Source organism: Lactuca virosa, chromosome 7 (assembly GCF_052849685.1).
Source record: "Lactuca virosa cultivar CGN04683 chromosome 7, Lactuca_virosa_CGN04683_v6, whole genome shotgun sequence".
Classification (NCBI taxonomy): domain Eukaryota; kingdom Viridiplantae; phylum Streptophyta; class Magnoliopsida; order Asterales; family Asteraceae; genus Lactuca; species Lactuca virosa.
In genome coordinates, this window is record NC_136432.1 from 51,473,885 (window position 1) to 51,499,166 (window position 25,282).

Consider the following 25,282-nt stretch of genomic DNA (forward strand, 5'->3'; position numbering starts at 1 on the left):
GCTCTGATACCACTGATGGGTTATGAGCACTACATCATTCCTATGGTGTACATGCAAACCCTAATTTCTCACAATTCCTTCTTGTAATTGACTTCTGAAAGCTTAGAGTCACAAATGTCACTCCTCTAATTTCTCACAAACACCAAGAGCAAAAGGATGAAGAAGGAGAAGAGAAGAAGGCACCAAAATTCGTCCAGAAACCCTAAGGAATCATTCCCCACGTTTTTGGTGCTCTAGGGGTCATTATTGATGGGTTTTGAGCATTCTAACACTTCCTAAGTGTACATGCAACCCTAATAACCTTGGATCTATGTTTGTCTAATAATCATGCAAAGTTGAATTCCAAGGTTATATTCCTATCTAGCATACATGGGGAACATTTTTAACTTGAATGAAAGATAGAATAACTTACCTTGTTGTTGATTATGATCCTTGAAACCTTGTGAGCCTAGCACCCCAAGTGTGATGCCTCAAATGCTTCACACAACACCAAATGCAAAGGAGTAAACTTTGAGAGAATCTTACACTTGCAAAATCGGCTCTAGCCCTCTTGTTTCTTAGTGTCGCCGATTTTGGTGGAGAATGGGTTTCTTATATAGTGTTGACACATCTAGGGTTACACCATGTAAACCCTAATGTGTCATGACTCTTCATTTCCATGACCCATGGGTTTGTAACTCCCATGGAGCATCCATGGAGCATCCTATGGGTGGAACCCAACTTGATAATCCATGGAGCCTCTTAGCCCACTATATAAGATATGGAAGATTTACATAATCTACCCATATATTTAATTAGTTATCTTTTGATCACTTAATTAATTCTAAATTAATTCTTGATCAAACTAACTAAATAATATTATTAATATATTAGAACTTATAATATATTAATAAACCATAAGTGTTATTTCTCTCATTTTAGTTTATCCAATTGCATGGTGCCATGCAACCCAAATGGACCATGCCGGGTCGGGTCAAGTACATACCAGAAATAGTTATGGACTTATACACCTTATCCAACAGTCTCCCACTTGGATAAGTCTAATAACTATAACTGCAATACTTTAGGAACCGATCGGCAATCGTAGCTCTTTCAAGGTCTCTCGGAACTGAGAAGATGATGATACGCCATTTAAGATAAGTGATCATATAATCCTCTGTTGTAGATATCAGCCGGACAAATACATGGAATAATGTCTTACTTATTGTCCAACAATTTGTTTCCCGATTTCCGATTTGTTTGACAAAGAACTTAATTGAACACATCAACTTAGTTCTGACCGGGCCCGGTACATAGGTCAAAACAAAATCATCGAGGGGCCCAGATATCAGCTTCTAATCCAAGAAGGAACAGATAAACTTCGACTCATATGTTTGTTCTACCACTCATTGAATTATACACAAAAGCACGTTTTATAACATCGAGTTACCAATGCGTTAACGTACAATCAATGCATAACCAACTCATAAGTAACAAATCATATCTCTAGGTTTGAAGACTTATATGATATTACCGTCTCACGATCACTCGAGATAAATTCCATGAAGTGATTCCAGTGAGCGTGGGTTGAGTCCAATGCTCAGAACTTATGAGCACTCATGAGTGTTGTAGCCATGTCCAACAACTTAGACCTCTGCAACCAATCATGACAGTCTTGATTCATACCTACTTCCGACATATGACCGACTGTGGAGGTTCGAATAATATGATATACCAAACATAATTATTCTGGAAGTCAAAACATGCAAAAGAAATATAGTAAACGATCGACAAGAGATAGCAACACTTTACTCATAAATAAAACACCTTTTATTCATCATCTAATGTCAATTACACTTTACAAATTTCAAGGTTATCTAACTACTAAATCTAATATCATCCTTCAGCCCTATGCTCCGAGCATGCTGGAGATGCTTAACCCGAGTCAGTCCCTTTGTGAGGGGATCTGCTGGATTCTCATCCGATGATACCCTCTTTGCCACGAGGAGTCCTTCTTTTATTCGATGTCTGATGAAATGGTATTTTCTGTCGATGTGTCTGGATCTCCCGTGATCCCTTGGTTCCTTGGCTAAGGCAACTGCACTTTCACTATCACAGAAAATTTCCATTGGCTCTTTAATAGCTGGTACAACTCCAAGGTCTCCAATGAAGTTCTTCAGCCATATCGCCTCCTTTGCTGCCTCGCTAGCTGCTATATACTCTGATTCGCAAGTTGAATCAGCCACTGTCTCTTGCTTGGAACTCTTCCAAGAAATTGCTCCTCCATTTAAGGTAAAGACCCAGCCTGACTGAGAGCGGAAATTATCCCTATCAGTCTGAAAGCTAGCATCACTATACCCTACAACTCTCAAGTCTTCACTCCCACCGAGGGTAAGGACCCAATCCTTAGTCCTCCGTAGGTACTTGAGGATATTCTTTACCGCAGTCCAGTGTGCCTTGCCAGGGTTCCCCTGATACCTGCTAACCATGCTCAAAGCAAAGGCTACATCAGGTCGAGTACACGTCATAGCATACATGATCGATCCTACAGCCGAAGCATAAGGTATTCGACTCATTTCTGCTATCTCAGCCTCAGTATTAGGGCTTTGTGTCTTACTCAATCTAGCGTTACTCTGGATGGGTAACTCTCCTTTCTTAGAGTCCTGCATGCCGAATCTCTTCAGCACCTTATCCAAGTAGGTACTCTGACTAAGTCCAATTAGTCTTTTACTCCGGTCTCTCAAGATCCTTATCCCTAGAATATAGGCAGCTTCTCCTAGGTCCTTCATAGAGAAACACTTCCCAAGCCAGGACTTAACTTCCTGCAGAGTTGGGATGTCATTTCCTATGAGTAGTATGTCATCCACATACAATACCAAAAAGCTAACTATACTCCCACTAGCCTTGACATATACACAAGATTCATCTTCACTCCTAGAAAAGCCAAATTCTTTGACTTTCTCATCAAAGCAAAGATTCCATCTGCGAGGTGCTTGCTTTAACCCATAAATGGATTTCTCAAGCTTACACACTTTATTAGGGTACTCTGTATTGACAAAACCCTCTGGCTGACTCATGTAAACATCCTCAGCCAACTTTCCATTAAGGAAAGTGGTTTTGACATCCATTTGCCATATTTCATAGTCATGAAATGCAGCTATGGCTAACAGAACCCTAATAGACGTAATCTTGGCCACTGGAGAAAAGGTCTCATCATAATCAACTCCCGGAGTTTGTGAGAAACCCTTTGCAACCAGTCGTGCCTTATAAGTGTGTACATTACCATCCATATCGGTCTTCTTCTTGAAGATCCATTTGCACCCTATAGTCTTACGACCTGGTACATTCTCAACCAAGTTCCAAACTTGATTGTCATACATGGACTGTATCTCGCTGTCCATTGCCTCTTTCCACTTGGCTGACTCAGGGCCTGCCATGGCTTCCGCGTAACTGTTAGGTTCATCCAGACCTATCAGTGTCTCATCACTGATAAGTGTATCACCTTCCGCAGTAATATGGAATCCATAGTAATGCTCAGGTGCATTCCTAACCCTTGTGGAACGCCTCAGAGGTACAGACTTGTCAATTGCCACAACAGGAGTTTCCTCCTCAAGTTGAGTGCTAGGGTTTGAAGTTCCTTCACCACTTGACTCTTGAATTTCTTCAAGGTCAACTTGTCTCCCACTGTCTCCTTGGCTTATGAACTCTCTCTCTCGAAAGAAAGCCCTCCTAGCTACAAAGACCACATTCTCACTAGGTCTGTAGAAGAGGTAACCAAAGGATTTCTGTGGGTAGCCGATGAAAATACACCTCTCACTTCGAGGTTCGAGCTTATCATGAGTCTCGCGTCTCACGAAAGCCTCGCAACCCCAAATCTTAATGTGGTCTAGTTTGGGTACTTTACCAGTCCACATCTCATGGGGAGTTTTGGCAACTTTCTTTGTGGGAACTAGATTAAGGATATGGGCGACAATCTCTAAGGCATACCCCCAAAATGAGATTGGTAGCGAAGCTCGACTCATCATGGAACGAACCATATCCAACAAGGTTCGATTACGCCTCTCAGCTACACCATTCAACTGCGGTGTCCTGGGAGGTGTCAATTGTGAGACAATCCCACATTCCCTAAGATAGTCGAGGAACTCTGAACTAAGATACTCACCACCTCGATCGGATCGAAGCATCTTAATGTTCCTGCCCAATTGATTCTCGACTTCCTGTTTAAACTCTTTAAACCTCTCAAAAGTCTCTGACTTATGCTTGATTAAGTAGACATATCCATATCTACTGTAATCATCAGTAAAAGTCAAATAATAACGATTAACATCCCTTGTGGCATGTTTGAAGGGCCCACACACATCCGTGTGTATAAGATCCAACAAACCTTTACCCCTCTCACAAGAACCTGTGAAGGGTGACTTTGTCATTTTTCTAAGTAAGCATGATTCGCAACTATCATCTGACTTTAGGTCAAATGACTCCAATACTCCATCCTTTTGGAGTTGGCCTATGCGTTTCTTGCTTATATGTCCAAGACGACAATGCCATAATGATGCTTTATCCAAGTTATTATCATTAACAGAATCAATACACAATACATTATTTCCTAAGTTATCAACCACAGATACAGTTTCATACACACCATCACAAGGTAATGCTTTAAAATAAAGAACATTATTAAAGAAAGCATTAATCGAACCAACTTCATTATCAAATGAAAAGGTGAAACCTTGTTTATACAATGCATGAAAGGAAATAATATTTCTTGCCATTTCTGGCGAATAACAACATTTATTCAAATCTAAACTAAACCCACTACTTAGCGATAAAGTATAAACTCCAATCTTGGTGACAGGTAAAGCTTTCCTATTCCCCATGATTAAGTTTATTCTTCCATGCTCCACATTCTCACTTCTTCTTAGTCCCTGCAAATCAGAACAGATATGAATACCACAACCGGTATCAAGGACCCAAGAGTTAGAATGGGGTGAGTTATTAGATAAGATAGTGTAAATACCTGCATGGTTGGGTTTAACTTTCCCATCCTTCACATCTTGCTGGTACTTTGGGCAGTTCCGCTTCCAATGTGACTTTTCATGGCAATAGAAGCATTCAGCCTCTTTAGGGTCAGAAGAAGGAGTGACAAAAGCTTTCTTGGTTCCACTTGAAGAAGAGCCATCAAGGGTCCTAGCCTTGGTACCCTTCGAAGAGCTCTTCCTCTTCTTCCCTCTACCTTTCCCGATTGCCAAAACCGGGGCGGAGTTTGGAGTAGGAGTGTTAACAACCGACTTACCCTTAAGACCTGTTTCTGCGGTCTTGAGGAGTCCCTGAAGTTTGCTGAGTGTGACCTCTTCCTTATTCATGTGATATGTCATGCGGAATTGATCATAGCACGATGGTAAGGAGTGCAAAATGATATCTATTGCAAGCTCCTCAGGGAAGTTCACATTAAGCTTCAGCAACCGATCCACATACCTTTGCATTTTCTGCATGTGGCTCGTGACGGATTCCCCGTCCTTCATCATGGTTGTTATGATAGGGCATATGATTTCATACCTCTCTTGTCGTGCACTTTGATGGTATCTTTCCATCAGATCTTGGTGCATTTCAAAAGGGTAGAAGTCCTCATAGGACTTTTGGAGTTCCGCTGTCATGGTGGCCAACATGATGCATGCTACTTTTGTAGCATCCCTTTCATGTGCCCGGAAGTCAGCGATCTCCTGGGGAGTTGCAGTGGTCTCATCAATCTCCTTAAGCTCCTTGTCAAGGATATATTCTTTGTCCTCGTAGCGGGTAATCATCCTGATGTTTCTGATCCATTCATTGAAGTTGGATCCATCAAAAGTGACTTTCCCACACAAGTTCATAAGGGTAAAGGAGCCATTAGGATTAGAGCCAGAAGCAGCATTGTTTGAAGACATCTGAAAGAAGAGAACAAGATTAGTTTAGATATTAAGAGAGTCCTTAATAAAACACCCAAATGTAATATTAAGGCTAGAATCCAATCACAATATATTATAACTTAGAAGAGGTATGCCGTAATCCAAGCTATAACATATTTGAAAGGTAGGCGAATGACGATTCACCAATTTCCACCATGAAAAACGAAATATAGATATTAGTTTTTTAATTGGTTCTTAGAAATTCCTAGATTCTTTTGAGATTCAATGAACTTTTCAAAGGCATGTTTCAATCTCGAGTGTGCCCTCCAAGTTTTGTGACTGGGATACCGAGGATCACAAAACGAGGTGTGAAGTAACCATGCAAATCACTTGGTACCCTCAAGGTTTATCACTCAATCGATGTGCCGGTAAACCACACACGCTCCACCGATGCTATGGTAAACCTTAAGTCACCCTTTACCTACCTTGTTAAGTCCAAGTTAGTGTGCCGGTTAACCACACACGCTCCACCAACGACTTAAACAAAGTGTAAAGTGTAATTTCATGGATTAGCACCTTATTCACATTTTCCTAAAGTAACTAAGATTGGGAATTTAATAAAAGCATTTAGTTACTTTATAATATTCATCATACTTTTAATGAGAATTTATAAGTCCTTGTCTTACCCGTTTGGCTAACGACCCTCCACCGATCAAGGAAGCGGTGGGTGAGAGTGGACACCCATTAAGTTGCCATTTTATAGGCAACAACCTTATACCCCCCTTATAGACCGGCTTCGTGAATGAGGCGTACTAGCGGTAAGACGACTTGACGTTATACATATATATATTAGTAACTTATAATATTATAAAGTATAAGGGTTGAATTTTAACTTTTAAAATTCTAAGGGTTGGAACTAAAGTTTTAATCAAGACTTTACATGTTCCAAAACTTGATGGCAAGTTTTGTAAACTTCCAAAACTTTTCATTTCTTATAACTTATGAATTAATTGAGTAATAAAAATGAAGACTCTTCATTTTTATAACTCTTGTGTTCTTTTAATGGCTTTAATAAAAGTGAGACTTTTGGTTTTCCATAACTTGAGGACAAGTTATGGACTCCATTAAAACACATTATGATCATGAATTAAACTACCATGAAGGTTACAAACAATTCCTATGATCATCTAATCTTCATAAGTTCAAGAACATGAATATGAACACTTTCAAGAATCAAAAATTACACTTAAAAAAAACTTGTAATTTTAATAATTGCCATTGTAAATGGACTAGCATAAACATTACACCATCTAAAACAAGCTTTAAAACATCAAAACAATTTAGGGTAATGTTTCTAGTCCATTTCCAGCAACAAATGTGCAAACTTTCATACGAGCAGAAAACAGAAAAACGGTTTTTTTTCAAGCTGTTTGCACACAAAAAAAAAACAACAAACAAACCTAGGCTCTGACACCACTGATGGGTTTTGAGCATTCTAACACTTCCTAAGTGTACATGCAACCCTAATAACCTTGGATCTATGTTTGTCTAATAATCATGCAAAGTTGAATTCCAAGGTTATATTCCTATCTAGCATACATGGGGAACATTTTTAACTTGAATGAAAGATAGAATAACTTACCTTGTTGTTGATTATGATCCTTGAAACCTTGTGAGCCTAGCACCCCAAGTGTGATGCCTCAAATGCTTCACACAACACCAAATGCAAAGGAGTAAAATTTGAGAGAATCTTACACTTGCAAAATCGGCTCTAGCCCTCTTGTTTCTTAGTGTCGCCGATTTTGGTGGAGAATGGGTTTCTTATATAGTGTTGACACATCTAGGGTTACACCATGTAAACCCTAATGTGTCATGACTCTTCATTTCCATGACCCATGGGTTTGTAACTCCCATGGAGCATCCATGGAGCATCCTATGGGTGGAACCCAACTTGATAATCCATGGAGCCTCTTAGCCCACTATATAAGATATGGAAGATTTACATAATCTACCCATATATTTAATTAGTTATCTTTTGATCACTTAATTAATTCTAAATTAATTCTTGATCAAACTAACTAAATAATATTATTAATATATTAGAACTTATAATATATTAATAAACAATAAGTGTTATTTCTCTCATTTTAGTTTATCCAATTGCATGGTGCCATGCAACCCAAATGGACCATGCCGGGTCGGGTCAAGTACATACCAGAAATAGTTATGGACTTATACACCTTATCCAACAATTATATATGTGAGGCTATTAGGGTTTTGAACTAGGAAACTCTAATATGACTGCTTAGGCCCTAAGCAGCCCATGGACTCCCTTTAGAACACCCATTCGACGAATTCCGTATGGGCTACCCATAGAATTCGTCCAACCTATGTTCCAAGGTGATCCATAGCCCAAAAGCAATTATCTTATAATTACAATTCCAGTCCCCTAAGTTTAATTAATGTCTTTTAGTCACAAAATTAATTTCCTAATTAATTATTGACTAATATTAATTAAACAATATGATTTCTCCTTTAATATATTATTCATATAATATATTAATAAATCATAATTAATCTCTTTCTCCATAAATCATCCTATCAAGTTGCTTTGGTGAAGGCAACCCAAAAGGACCATGCTCGCAATCGGGTCAAGTACATACCAAAATAGTTATGGACTTAGACACTAATCCAACAATAATTAGGTCAAGAGAGAGTTAGGTCAGGCCTTGGGCCGACCCAACTCAGGCCCAACTAGCAAGGAGTTGGGTAAGTCCCCTTGGGGTCGCCAGGAGAGCGCCGGGAGCGGGTGCTAGGCGAGCGCCAGACGCGGGCGTTGGACAAGGCTGGCAGGCGAGTGCCAGGAGAGCGCCAGAAAAGGTTAGCGTGCCAAGTCTTGACATTTGGTCCATGCTAATGGACCATACGTTAACAAGTCCCCCCAGTCTGATATTATTGGTGTGCAACCAATGAAATTGGACTGGATGCAAACAAGGGAACAATACATTAAAGAGATAAAGAGAACAACCGAAACTTGACCACGAGAGATGTGGTGTTGCACGATGGGCTTATGCAGCACTGGCTAGCTTGATACTCCTTTCTTCTCAAGAGTATGATCCGATCGATGTAGTGCAACGCAGTTGTTGCCGTTAACATGATGCAGATCAAGGCTGCTGTAACACCCATAAAAATCATGCTAAATTTAAAATTTTTAAACATTTCCAAAACCAGTTAATTATTACAAACTTGTTTTCAAAATATTCATTGTCATAGTTTCCCATAACCAAAACATAAAAATCATAGGAGGTGTACGATCACGCCTTCGCCTTCCCACGATGGTCAGAAGTACCTGAAACAAAATCAACAACTGTAAGCACGAAGCTTAGTGAGTTCCCCCAAAATACCAACGACATACAAATATAACCATATCATATAATAAACACAACATGCATAATGAGCCATCAGTCTGATTGGACCGCCTCGCAGGCCATCAGTCTATCTGGACCGCTCTCCGAGCCATCGGCACGTCTCGACCGCCCTCCTCGGGGCCTTCAGCCTATCCGGACCGCTCGCCGAGCCTTCGGCCTGACTAGTGTGCCCTAACCGGGTCTGCAGTCTATCCGGTCCGCCCTGGGTGTCTTGGCCTACAACACAAAGCAGGACCTGCCTCAACCCAATCCCAATCAAACAAACATGTGCACATAATATCATACGCTAGCATGCAATAACAGATAGTCATCCAGATCTAACCTATCTCTAACATAGAAACCATCCTAAACCATGATGAAATCTAACAGATCATCAATATAGAAACCATCCTAAAACCAGGATGTCGATCTAACCGATCTCTAACATGGAAACCATCCTATAACCAGGATATCAATCTAACAGATTACTAGCATAGCAACCATCCTAAAACCAGGATGAAATCTAACAGATCAATCACATAGCAACCATCCTAAAACCAGGATTGAAATCATAAAGGGCCGACCTTGGTGCCGTAGACCCTGTTGATATAGTGAGGATAACTCACCTCACAACTGTCGCACTGAAGTAATAAGCTCAAACTCTCGAACCACTGACACGAACTCTACCACCTATATTTATCATAAGACCATTTCCATAAATTTCCAAATTACCAAAATACCCCAGAAGTCAACTAGTCAATCCTTAGTCAAAGTCAAGGTCAAAGGTCAATGTCAACAGTCCATGCTGACCCGACTCGTAGAGTGCAGTTCACTGGCTCGTCGAGTCCTTCCAGAACTCAAGAAGTCGTGAAATCCCCAGTTGACTCATCGAGTTTTTCTGCAACTCGTCGAGTTCATGCATGTCCAAACGTCGGGAAAACCCTAGCTGACTCGCCGAGTCAGCCTACTGACTCGCCGAGTCCATGCAGAAATCCTTGCACGACAATCTTCATCGGACTCGCCGAGTTGGCTATGCAACTCGTCGAGTCCCTTCAATCCTTTCTCCATCCAGACGATTTTAAGCCACTTTAAAGCTCCATAATGCAGATCTAAGCTCTTAAGGCATACTTCTTACGTAAAGTGTAACGACCCAAAATTTTCATTTTTAATTAATAAAACACATCTGCATAAACCATGAAATCCCAACATAATTGTTTTCAAATCAACATTCATTACAACTTATTTAAATCATCAGAGTGTCCCCAAAACATATCAGTGAAAGAGAGATAGAGTGCACGCCATGCCATCATACCTTGCCCTTGCCCTTGGGCTCAGATGCACCTGAAACAAATTAACAACCTGTAAGCGAAATGCTTAGTGAGTTCCCCAGAGCATACCACACACAATACACATATACATATCCTGTTAGCTAATTAAAGCTACACACATATCACATAAGCCATGCATACATAAAACCTGTAAGACTGCCATGGGCTACCCCACATGGTCTTTACCTAGGGCTGCCATGGGTTACCCCACATAGTCTTACATCCAATGCCATGGGCTACCCCACATGGTCTTTACCTAGGACAACCATGTGATACCCCACATGGTCTTACATCCAAAGCCACGGGCTCCCCCGGAGGTCTTCTATGCAAAACACACATTCACATGTCATACCAAAACACAAAATAACTAACACATATATCATAATCACATAATGGGCCGACCTTGGTGCCTTAGACCCATGGGTATGGTGAGAAGACTTACCTCTGCCTGCTGAATACAAAAGTTGTTCTCCTAACAGTCTGTAACCTCCCGTGCTGAATAATAACATTAAACAATGTTAGGACTTTAATTAATCAAAGGAAACCCAAACTCCAAACCCTTCCATAAGGCCCAATTATCCATCCCTTGCTAATGGGCCCAAAGTCCAAGTCTAAAATCCTTAATGGGCCTCTTGGCCCAATAAGGCCCAATCAATATGTCCATGGCCCATAACAGATGATATGACTCATAATTCCCAGAATACAACCATGCCCAATAATCAAATGAGGCCCAGTAGCTCAAAGGACCAAAACAGATTCGGCCCAACTGTGATGCGTACGCTCGGCGTACCATCCTGGTACGTGCAGCATACTGGGGTCTTGGGACTACGTGCGGCGTACACTGGGTTATGCCCAATGTACAACCAGTTTAAGCACTTTCTCCATTAAGTGCTTAATACTCGTTTCCTTTACGTCCAAAAGCCAGATCTAAGTTTTTTAAGACGTCCTAAGGCATAAAGTTGGCAACTTTATGCCTTTGCATGCCTCATATACACCCAACACCTCCATTAAGACCTTTTCAAGGTATTTAACCCATGCATGGGGCCAATACTTCCTTCAAGACTCCATTTTTATGATACTAAAAGACCAAGGGACCCTAGATCTGTCATTCCCATCCTCTGGAGTTGCTTAACCCACCAGTGGAGGTCCAAAATCAACCAAAAGGGACAAGATAGAAAACCCTAGCTAGATCTAGAGATTTAAGATGAAAGATCCAATATTTTTTACCTCCAGAAGCTTTGCAAGATGACCAAGATGCAGGTTCTTGAAGCACCAACTCTTCCCAAGCTTGCTTGACCACCTCTTCTTCTTGGAATGAAAACTAAAAGGGCCACAAATGCACTCTTTAAAGCTCAAAATGATCTCACAAGTTTCTTTGGAGTGTAAGAACGTTCTAAGGATGTGGAGGCTCTCTAGGGTTAAGTCCAAGGGACTTAAGGTCGCTTAAATAGGCCTCATATCCGAAAATTAGGGTCGCTTAAAATGGTCTCACAACTCACAGCCGGTCACGCACTTTCTGAATCAGTCCGGTGGTCTTGAGAACTACCTCAGTGCTCCCCATGACTAGATGCCCGACCTCGTCCCAACACACCGGAGTTCTGCACCTCCGACCATATAACATCTCAAATGGAGCTCGGTCAATACTGGCATCATAACTATTATTGTACGAGAACTCTGTCAGTGGAAGGTATATATCCTAACTCCCTCCGAAATCCAGTATGCATGCTCGAAGCATGTCCTCCAGCGTCTGGATCGTCCTCTCACTCTGACCGTCAGTCTGAGGGTGGTACGCCATGCTAAAATGTAGCTGACTGCCCAGTTCCTCATGGAACTTCTTCCAAAACCTGGAAGTAAACCGGACATCCCTGTCGGAGACTACAGACACAGGCACCCCGTCTCTAGCCACCACCTCTCGGACATAACTGTCTGCCAACTTCTCCGCGGATATACTCTCGGAAATCGGAATAAAGTGGGCACTCTTCGTTAGTCTGTCTACGATCACCCATATAGCGTCCACTCCCCTCGCCGTCCTAGGCAACTTTGTGATGAAGTCCATTGTGATCTCTTCCCACTTCCACATGGGAATGGGTAGTGGCTGAACCTTGCCATGAGGTCGTTGATGCTCGGCCTTGACCTTCCTGCTGGTCAAGCACCGCTCCACGAACCAGGCAATCTCCCGCTTCATGCAGGGCCACCAATAACCCAACCTCAAGTCCCTATACATTTTCGTAGCTCCTGGGTGTATAGAGAACTTGGACTTGTGCGCCTCCTCCAATAGCCTCTGCCTCACTCCCCCTGTCTCTGGTACCCATACTCGACCACATTGCGTCAAAAGGTCGCGGCTATCCTTCACAAACAAAGGATACTGCCCCCGAATACGCTCGATCTTCCAATTCTCCTTCTTCACCCCCTCGACCCGAGCCTCTTTGATTATATCCAACAAAGGATAAGTCACCGTCATCCTCATACAAATGTCCCTAATCGGGGACCCCGCCGTCTTGCGGCTCAATGCATCAGCCACCACGTTGGCCTTCCCTGGGTGGTATAGGATCTCGCAATCATAATCCTTCAGCACATCCAGCCACCTCCTCTGTCGCATGTTGAGGTTCTGCTGATCCATCAAATACTTCAGACTCTTGTGATCGGTATAGATAATGAACCGCACTCCATACAAATAGTGCCTCCAAATCTTGAGGGCAAACACTACCGCCCCCAGCTTTAGGTCATGTGTGGGGTAATTCGCCCCGTGAGGCTTCAACTGCCTCGAGGCGTACACTATCACGTGCCCTCTCTGCATCAGTACCGCACCCAAACCTGAAATCGATGTGTCACAATACACCACCAGATCATCCAATCCCTCAGATAGTACTAGAATCGGAGCCCCGCATAACTTCCATCTCAGGGTCACAAAAGCCATCTGCTGAGCTGTGCCCCATCGGAAGGTCACATTCTTCTTGGTCAAGCGGGTCAATGGCACAACAATCTTGGAGAAATCCTGGATAAATCTTCGATAATAGCCCGCTAAACCCAAGAAGCAACGAATCTCTGATGCGTTTTTCGGTACTTCCCATCGCATCACAGCCTCAACTTTGGCTGGATCAACCGAAATACCCTCCTGTCTAATGACATGCCCCAAAAATTGTACTTCCCGCAGCCAGAAATCACATTTGGAGAACTTTACATAAAGTTTTTCCGCCCTCAGGGTCTCCAGTACCTCCCTCTAATGCTGCTCATGCTGCTCCCTGGTCTTAGAATAGACCAGAATATCATCGATAAAAACAATGGTATCTCCTTGTTCCGCAGAACCTTCACTTTCCTCTCCAGGATGGCCACGGGCCTCTCCACATAATTAAGGCGCTCATCTACCTGAATGTCATACAATGATACTACTGCCTCCTCATCCGGAATGCACTTCTGCAATTGTGAAACGTGAAAAGTGTCGTGGATCTGACCGAGCTCCTCAGGAAGATCTAGTCTGTAAGCTACCTTGCCAACCCTGGCAATGACTCTGAATGGCCCAATATAACGGGCCCAAATTTCCCCCTCTTCCTGAAGCGGATCACACCCTTCCAGGGTGAGACCTTTAGGAGCACCATGTCACCGACCTGGAACTCTAACTCTGATCGGTGTCGGTCGGCGTAGCTCTTCTGTATACTATGTGCAGTCTGTAACCACTGTCTAATCTGCTGAATCTTCTCAGTAGTTTGTAAAACTACCTCTGTTCGCCCCATCACTCTGTGACCAACCTCACCCCAACAGACCGGGGTGCGACATCTCCGTCCGTTCAACAACTCAAACGGTGGGGTACCAATACTAGAATGATAGCTGTTGTTGTAGGCGAACTCTACAAAAGGTAGGTGGGAATCCCAGCTCCCACCAAAATCGATGACACAAGCCCTCAACATGTCCTCGAGGGTCTGTATAGTCCGCTCGCTCTGGTTGTCGGTCTGCAGATGATATGTTGTGCTAAAATGCAGCCGCATGCCCAGCTTCTCGTGGAACTTCTGTGAGAAACGGGAGGTGAATCTAACATCTCGGTCGGAAACAATAGAGACCGGAACTCCATAGCGAGAAACGATCTCGCGGACATACACGTCGGCCAGCTTCTCGGCTGACGAACTCTCCCGTATAGTCAGGAAATGGGCACTCTTGGTCAATCGATCCACGATGACCCATATAGCATCAAATCCCTTTGCCGTCCTCGACAACTTGGTAATGAAGTCCATCGTGATCTGTTCCCATTTCCACATGGGAATCTCTATAGGTTACAGCTTACCATGTGGCCTCTGATGCTTGGTCTTGACCATTCTGCAGGTCAAGTACCTCTCGATGTACCAAGCGATTTCTCACTTCATGCACAGCCACCAGTAGCTCAAACTCAGATCCCGGTACATCTTGGTGGATCCCATGTGAATAGAGAAGTGAGACTTATGAGCCTCCTCCATAACCATCTTCCTGACCCCACCGGACATCGGAACCCATACTCGACCATATCGGATCAACAATCCCCGACTATCCTGCACAAATCGGGCGGTCTCACCCCTGATCCTCTCCAGTTTCTAGTTCTCGGGTCGCATGCCCTTAGCCTGAGCGTTTCTAATCAAACTCACGAGTGGAGAATCCACCGTTATCGTCATACATGTCACTGGTATGGAAGTCCCTGCTGACTTGCGGCTCAAAGCGTCCGCCACCATGTTCGCTTTACCAGGGTGGTAAAGGATCTCACAGTCGTAGTCCTTGACTACATCTAGCCACCTGCACTTTCTCATGTTCAGGTTCGGATGATCCATGATGTGTCTCAGGCTCTTGTGATCTGTGTATATGGTACAGCAGACCCCATAGAGGTAATGCTCCAAATCTTGAGAGCGAATACCACTGCTCCCAACTCCAGATCATGAGTAGGGTATCTCGTCTCATGCGGCTTCAACTGCCAGGATGCATAGGCTATCACCGGTCCTCTCTGCATGAGGACCGCTCCCAGTCCCGTGATGGATGCATCATAGAATACTACAAAATCCTCAACTCCCTCCGGGAGAGTCAAGACTAGAGGCTCGCATAGTCGCTGTCAGAGGGTCTCAAACGCCCTCTGCTGCTCGGGACCCCACCAGAAATCCACCCCCTTCCTCGTCAGAGGAGTGAGAGGTACTGCAATCTTGGAGAAATCTTGTATGAATCTCCGGTAGTACCCCGCCAATCCCATAAAGCTCCTGATGTCTGAGAAAGATTTCGGAACCTCCCACTACATAACCACCTCGATTTTGGCCGGAATGACCAAAATCCCCTCTTGGTTAACGAGGTGTCCCAGGAACTGGACCTCTCGTAACCAAAACTCCCATTTCAAGAACTTGGCATAAAGCCGTTCTCGCCTCAGAACTCCCAAAAACTCCTGTAGATGCTCCTCATGTTGCTCTCGGGTTTTGGAATACACCAAGATGTCGTCTATGAACACTATGACCGAGCGATCGAGCATCGGTTTGCAGGCCCGATACATCAGGTCCATAAATACTGTTGGCGCGTTGGTGAGCCCAAACGGCATCACCACGAACTTGTAATGTCCATAACGAGTTTGGAACGCGGTCTTCTCCACGTCCTCCTCTCTAACCCTGACCTGATGGTACCCGGACCTCAGGTCTATCTTGGAGAACCAAGATGCTCCCTGCAACTGATCGAAAAGATCATCTATCCTCGGGAGTGGATACGGTTTTTCACCGTTAACTTGTTCAACTCTCGGTAATCAATGCACATCCGGTGTGAACCATCCTTCTTCCTGACAAAGAGTATCGGCGCTCCCCACGGGGAACTGCTCAGACGAATGAACTACTTTCCCAGCAGTTCCTGCAGCTGTGATGACAAAGTGTGCATCTCTGGTGGCGCCAACCAGTACGACGCCTTGGCAATAGGGGCCGCACCTGGCACTTGGTCGATCCTAAACTCAACCTGCCTCTCTGGAGGCACTCCGGGCAACTCTTCCGGGAACATATCAGCAAACTCCCTGACCACCAGAACCTCTGAAACTGAAACCTGATCTCTGGCCCGCGTATCTACCACGTACGCTAGATAACCCGCACACCCGTGCTAAATGTACTGCCGATCCCTAGCAGCTGAACAAAACCTTGATCCAACTTGGTACCCTCGCCATAGAAAATCAGTTCTCCCCCAATTGGGGTTCGAACCATAACTCGCTGACCCTCGCAATCGATCATAGATCCAAAGCGACTAAGCCAATCCATACCCACAATCACACATACATCCCCCATGGGAATCGAAATCAGGTCTATCAGAAAAGATACTCTGAAAATATCCAATACGCAGCCCCGGTAGACCGAAAAAGCGGAAATCCCGTGTTCGTTGGCGATGGAGACTCACAACGGACACTCTAACTCTCCCACTCGCAACCCGAACTCCCTACTGAAAGTCTGAGAAACAAACGACCGACTTGCCCCCGAGTCAAATAATATCAAAGCAGGTAAGGAGTTCACTAAAAATGTACCTAGTCACAAGTACAACATATAAGCATAAAACATATATAATCAGTAAGATAAGGGATAGAAACATACCAGCAACCACGTCCGGTGCTGCTCTGGCCTCCTCGGCTGTAAGAAGGAAGGCGCGTCCCTGGGCCCTCGGGGGCGCTGCTCGACCCTAACCCCTGTCAGTGATCCTTAGTGTAGCTGGTGCTGGGGCCTGCGCCGGCTTAGCGGCGAGCAACGGGCAGTTGGCCTTCACATGGCCAATCTGCTCATAGTGGTAACATAACCTCACACTCAGAACTAGGGCGGGCTGGCGAAAATCCTTCGCGTAATGCCCCTCCTTGCCACACTTGTGGCACCCGCTACCTGATCGACAAACTCCAGAATGACCCTTTCCGCACTTTACACAAGTGCGGCCACGCTGACCTCCGATCCTAGTATCATCAGTCTTGGACCGCTTCGGCGCAGGCTGTGACTGCGCCGGGGCCCGCCTCTACTCTCGTAACTATAACTCAATCTCCAGCTCACGCCTCCTGGCGGCCTCCTGTAAATCCAGCAAAGTGTCACATCGCTGGGTAGCAACAAACTGTTGAATATCAGTCTTGAGCATGCTCAGATAACGAGTCATATGAGCCTACTCAGAAGCAAACTACGGGAAAAACATCGCCCTCTCTGTGAACATGCGGGTGATCTCCGTCACCGTGTCACCGTCTTCTCTCAGATCCAGAAACTCATGAGCCAACAGTTCCCGCTCGACTCGTGGAATGTAGCGAGCGCGGAACATATCCATGAACTGCTCCCAAGTAACCGCAGCTCTCTGATCATTAGTGTAAGACCCAGTCATCAACCTCCACCAGTCCTTTGCCCCAGACCTCAGCAGGTTCAGGGCACATCTGACCTTCTGGTCAGTAGGATATGAACATGTGAAGAAGCATCCCTACACATCAGATAACCACCTCATAGCCTTGATGGGATCCTGAGTCCCATCAAAAGTAGGGGCTTCATGTTGTTGAAGTCCCGATACTAAAAAGCCCGACCGGCTCCTAACCCTGCCGCCAATACAGCTGTTGTAGCTGCTGCGGAAGCCGCCTCAATGAGGGCTGCATATTGATCAACAAAGTACTCCACCATAGCGGTCTTGATAGACCTAAACATCTACGGTAACTGAGCCCGGAACATAGAAGCAACCTCATCATGCAGGATCTCCCGGATCCTGTCGTCCATCTCATCTGGCTTCATCTGGCCGATAGTATCGGGCGCTGTCGGCGCCTCCTGTCCACCCTCTCCTGATCCTGACCCAGATCCAGTCACGAATCGACGTGTAACCACCATGCTGAAAACATACCAAAAAGATATCAGATATTCCACATAACAATCCGGGAACCAACTCCCAACCAAAACCCTAGGGGTTGTGACTTCCTTGCTACACGTATGGGTCCTGTGCTTTCAGTAGTACGGGCCCATACTACCTTCCACACCTACCCATATTTGTCCCAAGTATCATCACAACACCCTAAAACTATACATAAGCATGGCATGTGCTCAATCCTCACTCCTAGAGGAAAGCTAAATATCTCATAACCGACGAACTCATCCCAAACAACCTACCCATCCATGAAACTTCCACCAACACTGCAACACTCGTGTATGCTAGCCATACATAACGCTGGATCCTATAGACTTTCGAATACCTGATCCTACCCAAAGCCCTTCATCAAACAAGAACAGGAAATAAGGCCAAACCAAACATTCTCAGGCTATAAGATCTTAATTATGTACAGTCATGATGCATACACGAAGCAACTACAGTAATGATGTCAATTTCACATAAGGAAAACCCTAGGCTATCAGGCATCATATAATCATGCAATTCTATCATGCAATTCCTGAAGATTCCTCGCCTAGTACTAGCATGTTGTTCTAACATATCACATAATCAAGTAATCCGTAAGGTAGTTATCCAATTAAACAAACATGTGCACATAATATCATACACTAGCATGCAATAATAGATAGTCATCCAGATCTAACCGATCTCTAATATAGCAACCATCCTAAAACCAGGATGAAATCTAACAGATCATCAATATAGCAACCATCCTAAAACCAGGATGCCGATCTAACCGATCTCTAAACCACAAAAATATGACCCAACAATCTCCCCCTTGGTTTATTGCTGGCTATTGCTGACTGACTTCATGGCTTCTCCACAAGATGAACATCAGAATCAGCCAATGCTCCCGCCCAAAGCTTCTTATCAATGATTGTCGCTATCATGCTGGTGAAAACCTTCACAGCAGCTTCAAACATTTCATTTTCGACCATAAGCTGATGTTTTGATAGAGTAAGAATGTCATGCTCGCCGAACTTCAGCAAATCCCTAGGATCAACAAGACGAATCTGATCCTTTTTCATATTGATTACAACAGTAGCTGTAGCCTCATCATATACCCAAAATAATAAATCATTCAAAGAGCCATCAGGTACACGTTGAGTGATAGGGATCTTTGTCGCTTTATTTGTAGGCGGCAACAAAACATTCCTCATAATCTTGTTGGTGCGGGGATCAATAACATCCTTGGCCTTTTTAAGGAACGATGATGTTGTTTTCATGCCTTCAAAGTTCATCTTAGCTTTGTATTCAAGGAACCTTTTAAACGCCCATGCGTTGGGATCATTTGTTGGATTGTGAAACGGTGCGTGGACCAGCTCTGCAAGATCAACTTTTGTCCAAGACATAAATTCAATATTCTTCGCATAGTACTCAATGTTTCCGCTTTTTCGTTTAACAATCCACATATTCTTATCAGCTTCATATCCCCACATGATAATTCCAGAGCGATCACCATATCTGTCAGTAAATTTTCTTTTACCAATTTCTTTGATAAACATCTGTGGGTGATCATCAGGTGCATTCTGATCAGAGTTTTTCATCAGAAGCATTTTGTCTTTCTTCAACTTATCAATCCTTTTCTTCTTTTCCCTTCTTTCTTCAGTAGTGACAGGGCCAGAGGACAAAAATTGATCAATGTTAGCATCTGGGGCAGGAGAGACCAGGACTCTCTCAGCGACACTCTCAGACGTCTCTGAAGCCTTCCCATCACCAGAACTTGAAGTCTTGAATTCATCACCAAATTTTCCAATTAATTTATCTCTGAGATCAAAATAAAGAGCAGTCAATCCGCCAAGATTGGCCTAAAGATCTGAGATCTGATTATTCTTTTGAGAATTTTCTTTTTCAAGCTCAGAAACTCTCACATCCAAATTCCCAATCAGAAAGTCTTTCTCAATGGACTCCTGGTTCAAAATAACTATCGCTTGTTGAAGCTCAGAAATAGTTTGTTAAGAGTCTTCATCACTGTTAGGTGCATTTTGTGCACCTTTTTGCACATCTTTTAGTCCCTTTTTATGCATCTATTTAGCATAATTGTTCTCCATTTGTCTTGCATTTCATCATATTCATGTTAGTCTCTAGAACAACCTTAGTTGCACACTTTCATGTCTTTTTCAGGTAAACCGGAGGTTGGAACGCGCTTTGGGAGGTGCCGGGAAGCATTGGTGAGGATTTCGAGTGATTGGGCGAAGAACGGAAAAGTTGAAAAAATCAAGTTTGGATCCGGTGACAGAGGAGTACACGACCCGCATTGGATTTACGCTGCAGAATGGGCATGGGCCGTGTTGACCAGAATGGGAGCTGTTAACTTCATTGAACACGACCCTTGTCAGTTTAGCCTATTTTGACACGGGCCGTGTTGGCCTTGCTGAGCAGTTTTGAGCATCAAACTTTGGAGTTGGAATTGAGGATTGAAGATCATTTTCCATTCAACATGACCCGTGTTGATTTGCTCTATTTTGACACGGGCTGTGTTCGACCCAAAAACTGCTTTTTGGCAGTTTTTCCTATTTTTCATATCTCGGGATTTGAGTCATTGGGAGACACACACATCATATCATAGAACATTTTGTGAGGGGATTTCGAGGGTTTTTGCAAGGGTTTGATCAGTAATCATTTGGAAACATTATTTCTAGTATTTGTAAGTTGTAATTGCACATTATTTCCATCTTTTAAACTTGTGATATTGTTCTAGCCATGTGTGGCTAGAACCCTAGTTTCTCCAATTTCATATTTTGACTTCTTGGTAGTGACTTCAATTATATGACCTGATGTTTGTTCTTAATTTCTATCTAGTGAATTTGATTTTGCTTTAATCGAATTTTTGATTCTAATTGTATTCTTAATGTCCATTTGAATTAGGGTTAGGTCATTCAAGTTATCTCTTTTACAAAATCCGTAATTGTTTTGTGAAATTGAACAAGTAACAAGCATTAAATTGATCTCTATTGAATGAATTTAGTGTAAATATTATTCATACACTCTTACACTCCCGAGCTTGTGAGGAGTATTGGGTGTTGTTGGGAACATTCACATAAAGCTTCATGCAATCTTTTAATCTAATTCTAAGAGCTTGTTTAGATTAGGTTAGTAAGGTTAGGGTTAATCAAAGAGATTGTTTTGGTTAATTAATGTGGTGAATGGGAAGGGTTAGAACTTGTTAACACTTTCAAGTACCAACTTAGATAGAACTGAACAAATATTGTGTCATCTTTGAATCGCATTGCTAAGTTGTCATACATGAAGTTGGAGTCCTTACAAAATCTGAATTTAATTCACTCATTTAACTGATTACTTGTGTTTTTATTTTGTTTGTTTAATCATTGCATTCAAACCCCCCCCCCCTCTTTAATCTTTTGTGAACAAGTACCTTGCGAAAAGAGGTATTAGACCGATTGTCCCGTGTCTCTGTGGATTGACCCTACTTGGCTTGTACTACCTTTTTGTGGAATATAGTAGTGTTCTTAGGAGTATATCCTACCCCTATTATTTGTTGGGTTTGACACGCTTAACAATTTGACGCCGTTGTCGGGGACACGGTGTTACTAATTGTTTTATGCCAAGGTCTTTTCATACACGTACGCGATTGCCAATTGACTCGGAGATAGAGAAGACTACAAAGAGGTTAAGGAAGCAAGCCAAGCTTCTTAAGAGGCAACCAGGTTCCGGGACTTCTTCATCATCTATCCCTCCGGTCATTAACATTTGGGAGGATATACCCCTCTCAAGTGTGTCCGCATCCGAAACAGAAACTCTCTCACTCTCGCCACAACCATCCTCACCCATAAATACCACTCCACCCTCTTCACCTACTCATAACATCCCAAACTCTACACCCATAGAAACTTCAACCATTACTCATACCATGGGAGATAACCATGGAGGAAACCCACCTCCAAATCCACCACCCGAGCAAACCCTTGGCCAATGGGTGAGGCAAGAGGTTACTCAACAACCTCTTTACATCACATATCTGGCAGCCACCAACCTAGAACTAAAATCCAGGCTCATCCACTTACTCCCAACATTTAGAGGTCTGGAAAATGAAGATCCTCACAAGTTCCTCACTGAGTTCCATGTTTTGTGTGTGGGCATGAAGCCACACAATGTCACCGAGGATCAAATTAAGCTTAGGGCATTCCCCTTCGCGGTGCAAGACGCAGCAAAAGACTGGCTCTATGACCTCCCACCGGGGACGGTTACTACTTGGGTAGATCTTGCATGCCTCTTTTTGGACAAATACTTCCCAGAGATGAAAGCTTCAGCCCTACGGAGGGAAATCATTGGGATCAAGCAACATAAGAGAGGAGCTTTTCACACATATTGGGAGAGATTCAAGAAACTTTGTGCTCGATGTCCAAAGCATGGAATTACCGAGTACCAACTCCTCCAATATTTCATTGAAGGAATGAATCCAATGGAAAAAAGGCTTCTTAATGCTTCAAGTGGCGGATCTTTACCCGACAAGACTCCAACCGAAATCCGCAACCTAATCAAGAACATGGATGAAGATTCTAAACATTCAAGCTATGATGAAGAATGGTACACAGTTGCACCCCGAGGTGTAAAACAGATCTAAACTCCTCAAACTGAAGCTCAATTGTTCGAGCTTACAAAAGTGGTTATGATGCTAGCCAAAGACAAAGGTGTGCAGCCCACACCCCGCCCGTGCGGTATTTGCACTCAAGTGGGGCATCCAACCGATATGCGCCCACAACTTCAAGACGAGGATTATGCGGAAGGAAATGCTTTAGGAGGATATTCCGGGTCAAACCAAAGGGGATTTGAGCAGCGACAGAATGACCAAAGATGGAACAACAATCAAGGTTGGGGAGGAAATCAACAGGGAAATTATCAACCAAATCAACCACATCAATACCAACAAAGACCACCATTTCCTCAAAATCAACAAAGACCACCTTTTCAACCTCAAAATTTCCAGCCAAGGCATCCACAACAACCACCTCCACAAGCGGGTTCATCAAGCATGTCACTAGAAGATACTGTCAAAAAACTTGCCACTAGCACTCAAAGCTTCCAACAAGAAACGAAGGCAAGCATAAAAAGCTTGGAGCAACAAGTGTCACAACTTGCTCAGTCCGTGAGTAAGATGGAATCACAAGGCAAGCTACCATCTCAAACCGAGAAGAACCCGAAACACAATGCACCTTAAGATGTGGGAAAAGCTATGAAGGTCCAAGGATGCCGGATGAAGAATAGGAAGAGAAAGAGATTGAGGTAGAAGAAGCTGTCAAAGAAGAGGAAAGGAAAAATACTTCAAAGTCAAAGAAGCCAATAGAGACCGAAGTGAAAGTCACACCAACTCCATTTCCTTCAAGGCTAACAAGCACAAAGAAAGAACGGGAAGATGACGAAATCATGACAATGTTTCGAAAGGTTGAAATCAATATCCCTCTTTTAGATTCCATTACACAGATTCCTAGATATGCTAAGTTTCTTAAGGAACTTTGCACATCTAAGAAAAAGCTTAAAGGAAATCAAATTGTGAAAGTTGGGGAAAACGTTCCAGCCGTGTTACAAAAACGGCTACCAAAAAAATGTAAGGATCCGGGTGTATTCACGGTTCCTTGTAAAATGGGTAACCTTTTTGTACCACATGCCATGCTAGACCTTGGGGCATCAATTAATGTCTTACCCTATTCAAGCTATAAAACAATGGGAATTGGACCTTTATCAAAAACTGGAGTCATCATTCAACTTGCCGACCGGTCTTTGGTACACCCAAAATGTGTATTGGAGGACGTGTTAGTGCAAGTCAATGAACTTGCATTTCCCGCTGATTTTTATGTTTTGGATATGGGTGATGAAAACACCCCACAATCAAGCTTCATCCTTTTGGGGAGACCTTTTATGAGTACCGCAAAAACAAAAATAGATGTAGCAAATGGTACTTTGTCTATGGAGTTCGATGGTGAGGTGATCAAATTTAATATCTTTGAAGCTATGCGTTATCCTAGTGATATTCATTCTTTAAACTTCATAGATGTTATTGATTCATGTACTAATGATTGTTTTAAGTTGTCAAGCCAAGATGTGCTAACCACCATCTTGAGCAAGCATTTTGATGAGACAGGGATCAAGAATATGGCTGATAAGTACACTTTGGAGGATGAGTTGATTGAAGCAAGCAACTCCTTGGAAAAAGCACAACCTATTAGAGTTGAACCACCCTGCATGAAGTTAAAAAATTTCGATCCGAAACTCCTTCCATCCATAGTGCAACCACCGAGTCTTGACTTGAAGACTCTTCCTGACCATCTTAAATATGCCTATCTTGGAGAGGAAGAGACATTACCGGTGATAATTTCAACCAAGATAGCAAAAGAAGAAGAAAAATAGTTGGTTGGAATTTTGAAAAAGTACAAGGAGGCTATTGGTTGGACCATTGCGGACATAAAGGGGTTGAGTTCATCATTATGCATGCATAAAATATTGATGGAAGAGGACTTTAAGCCGACCCGCGAAGCTTAAAGGAGATTGAATCCACCTATGATGGAGGTGGTGAACAAGGAGATCATGAAGCTCTTGAATGCGGGTGTAATCTATCCCATTTCTGATAGTAAGTGGGTAAGTCCCGTGCAAGTTGTCTCGAAAAAAGCCGGAGTCACCGTTGTCAAAAACTCCGAAGGGGATTTGGTACCCACACGTGTGCAAAACGGGTGGAGGGTTTGTATCGATTATAGGAAGTTGAATGCTTCCACCCACAAAGACCACTTCCCTTTGCCATTCATCGATCAGATGTTAGAAAGATTGGCTGGGAAATCTCACTATTGCTGCCTTGATGGTTTTTCTGGTTTTCACC

At 43.3% G+C, this 25,282-nt stretch overlaps 1 protein-coding gene across 1 annotated transcript; it reads left to right on the forward strand.

Moving 5' to 3' along the window:
• Positions 1-23,838: 23,838 nt before the first annotated feature.
• Positions 23,839-24,819, forward strand: LOC145126644 (uncharacterized). Its single transcript, XM_079061971.1, has one exon. It carries the CDS (start codon positions 23,839-23,841, stop codon positions 24,817-24,819), a length of 981 nt encoding a protein of 326 aa, XP_078918097.1.
• The last annotated feature ends 463 nt before the right edge of the window (positions 24,820-25,282 follow it).

Coding starts and splice junctions, on each gene's coding strand:
- LOC145126644 (XM_079061971.1), top strand. CDS start 23,839: ATGACAATGTTTCGAAAGGTTGAAATCAATATCCCTCTTTTAGATTCC.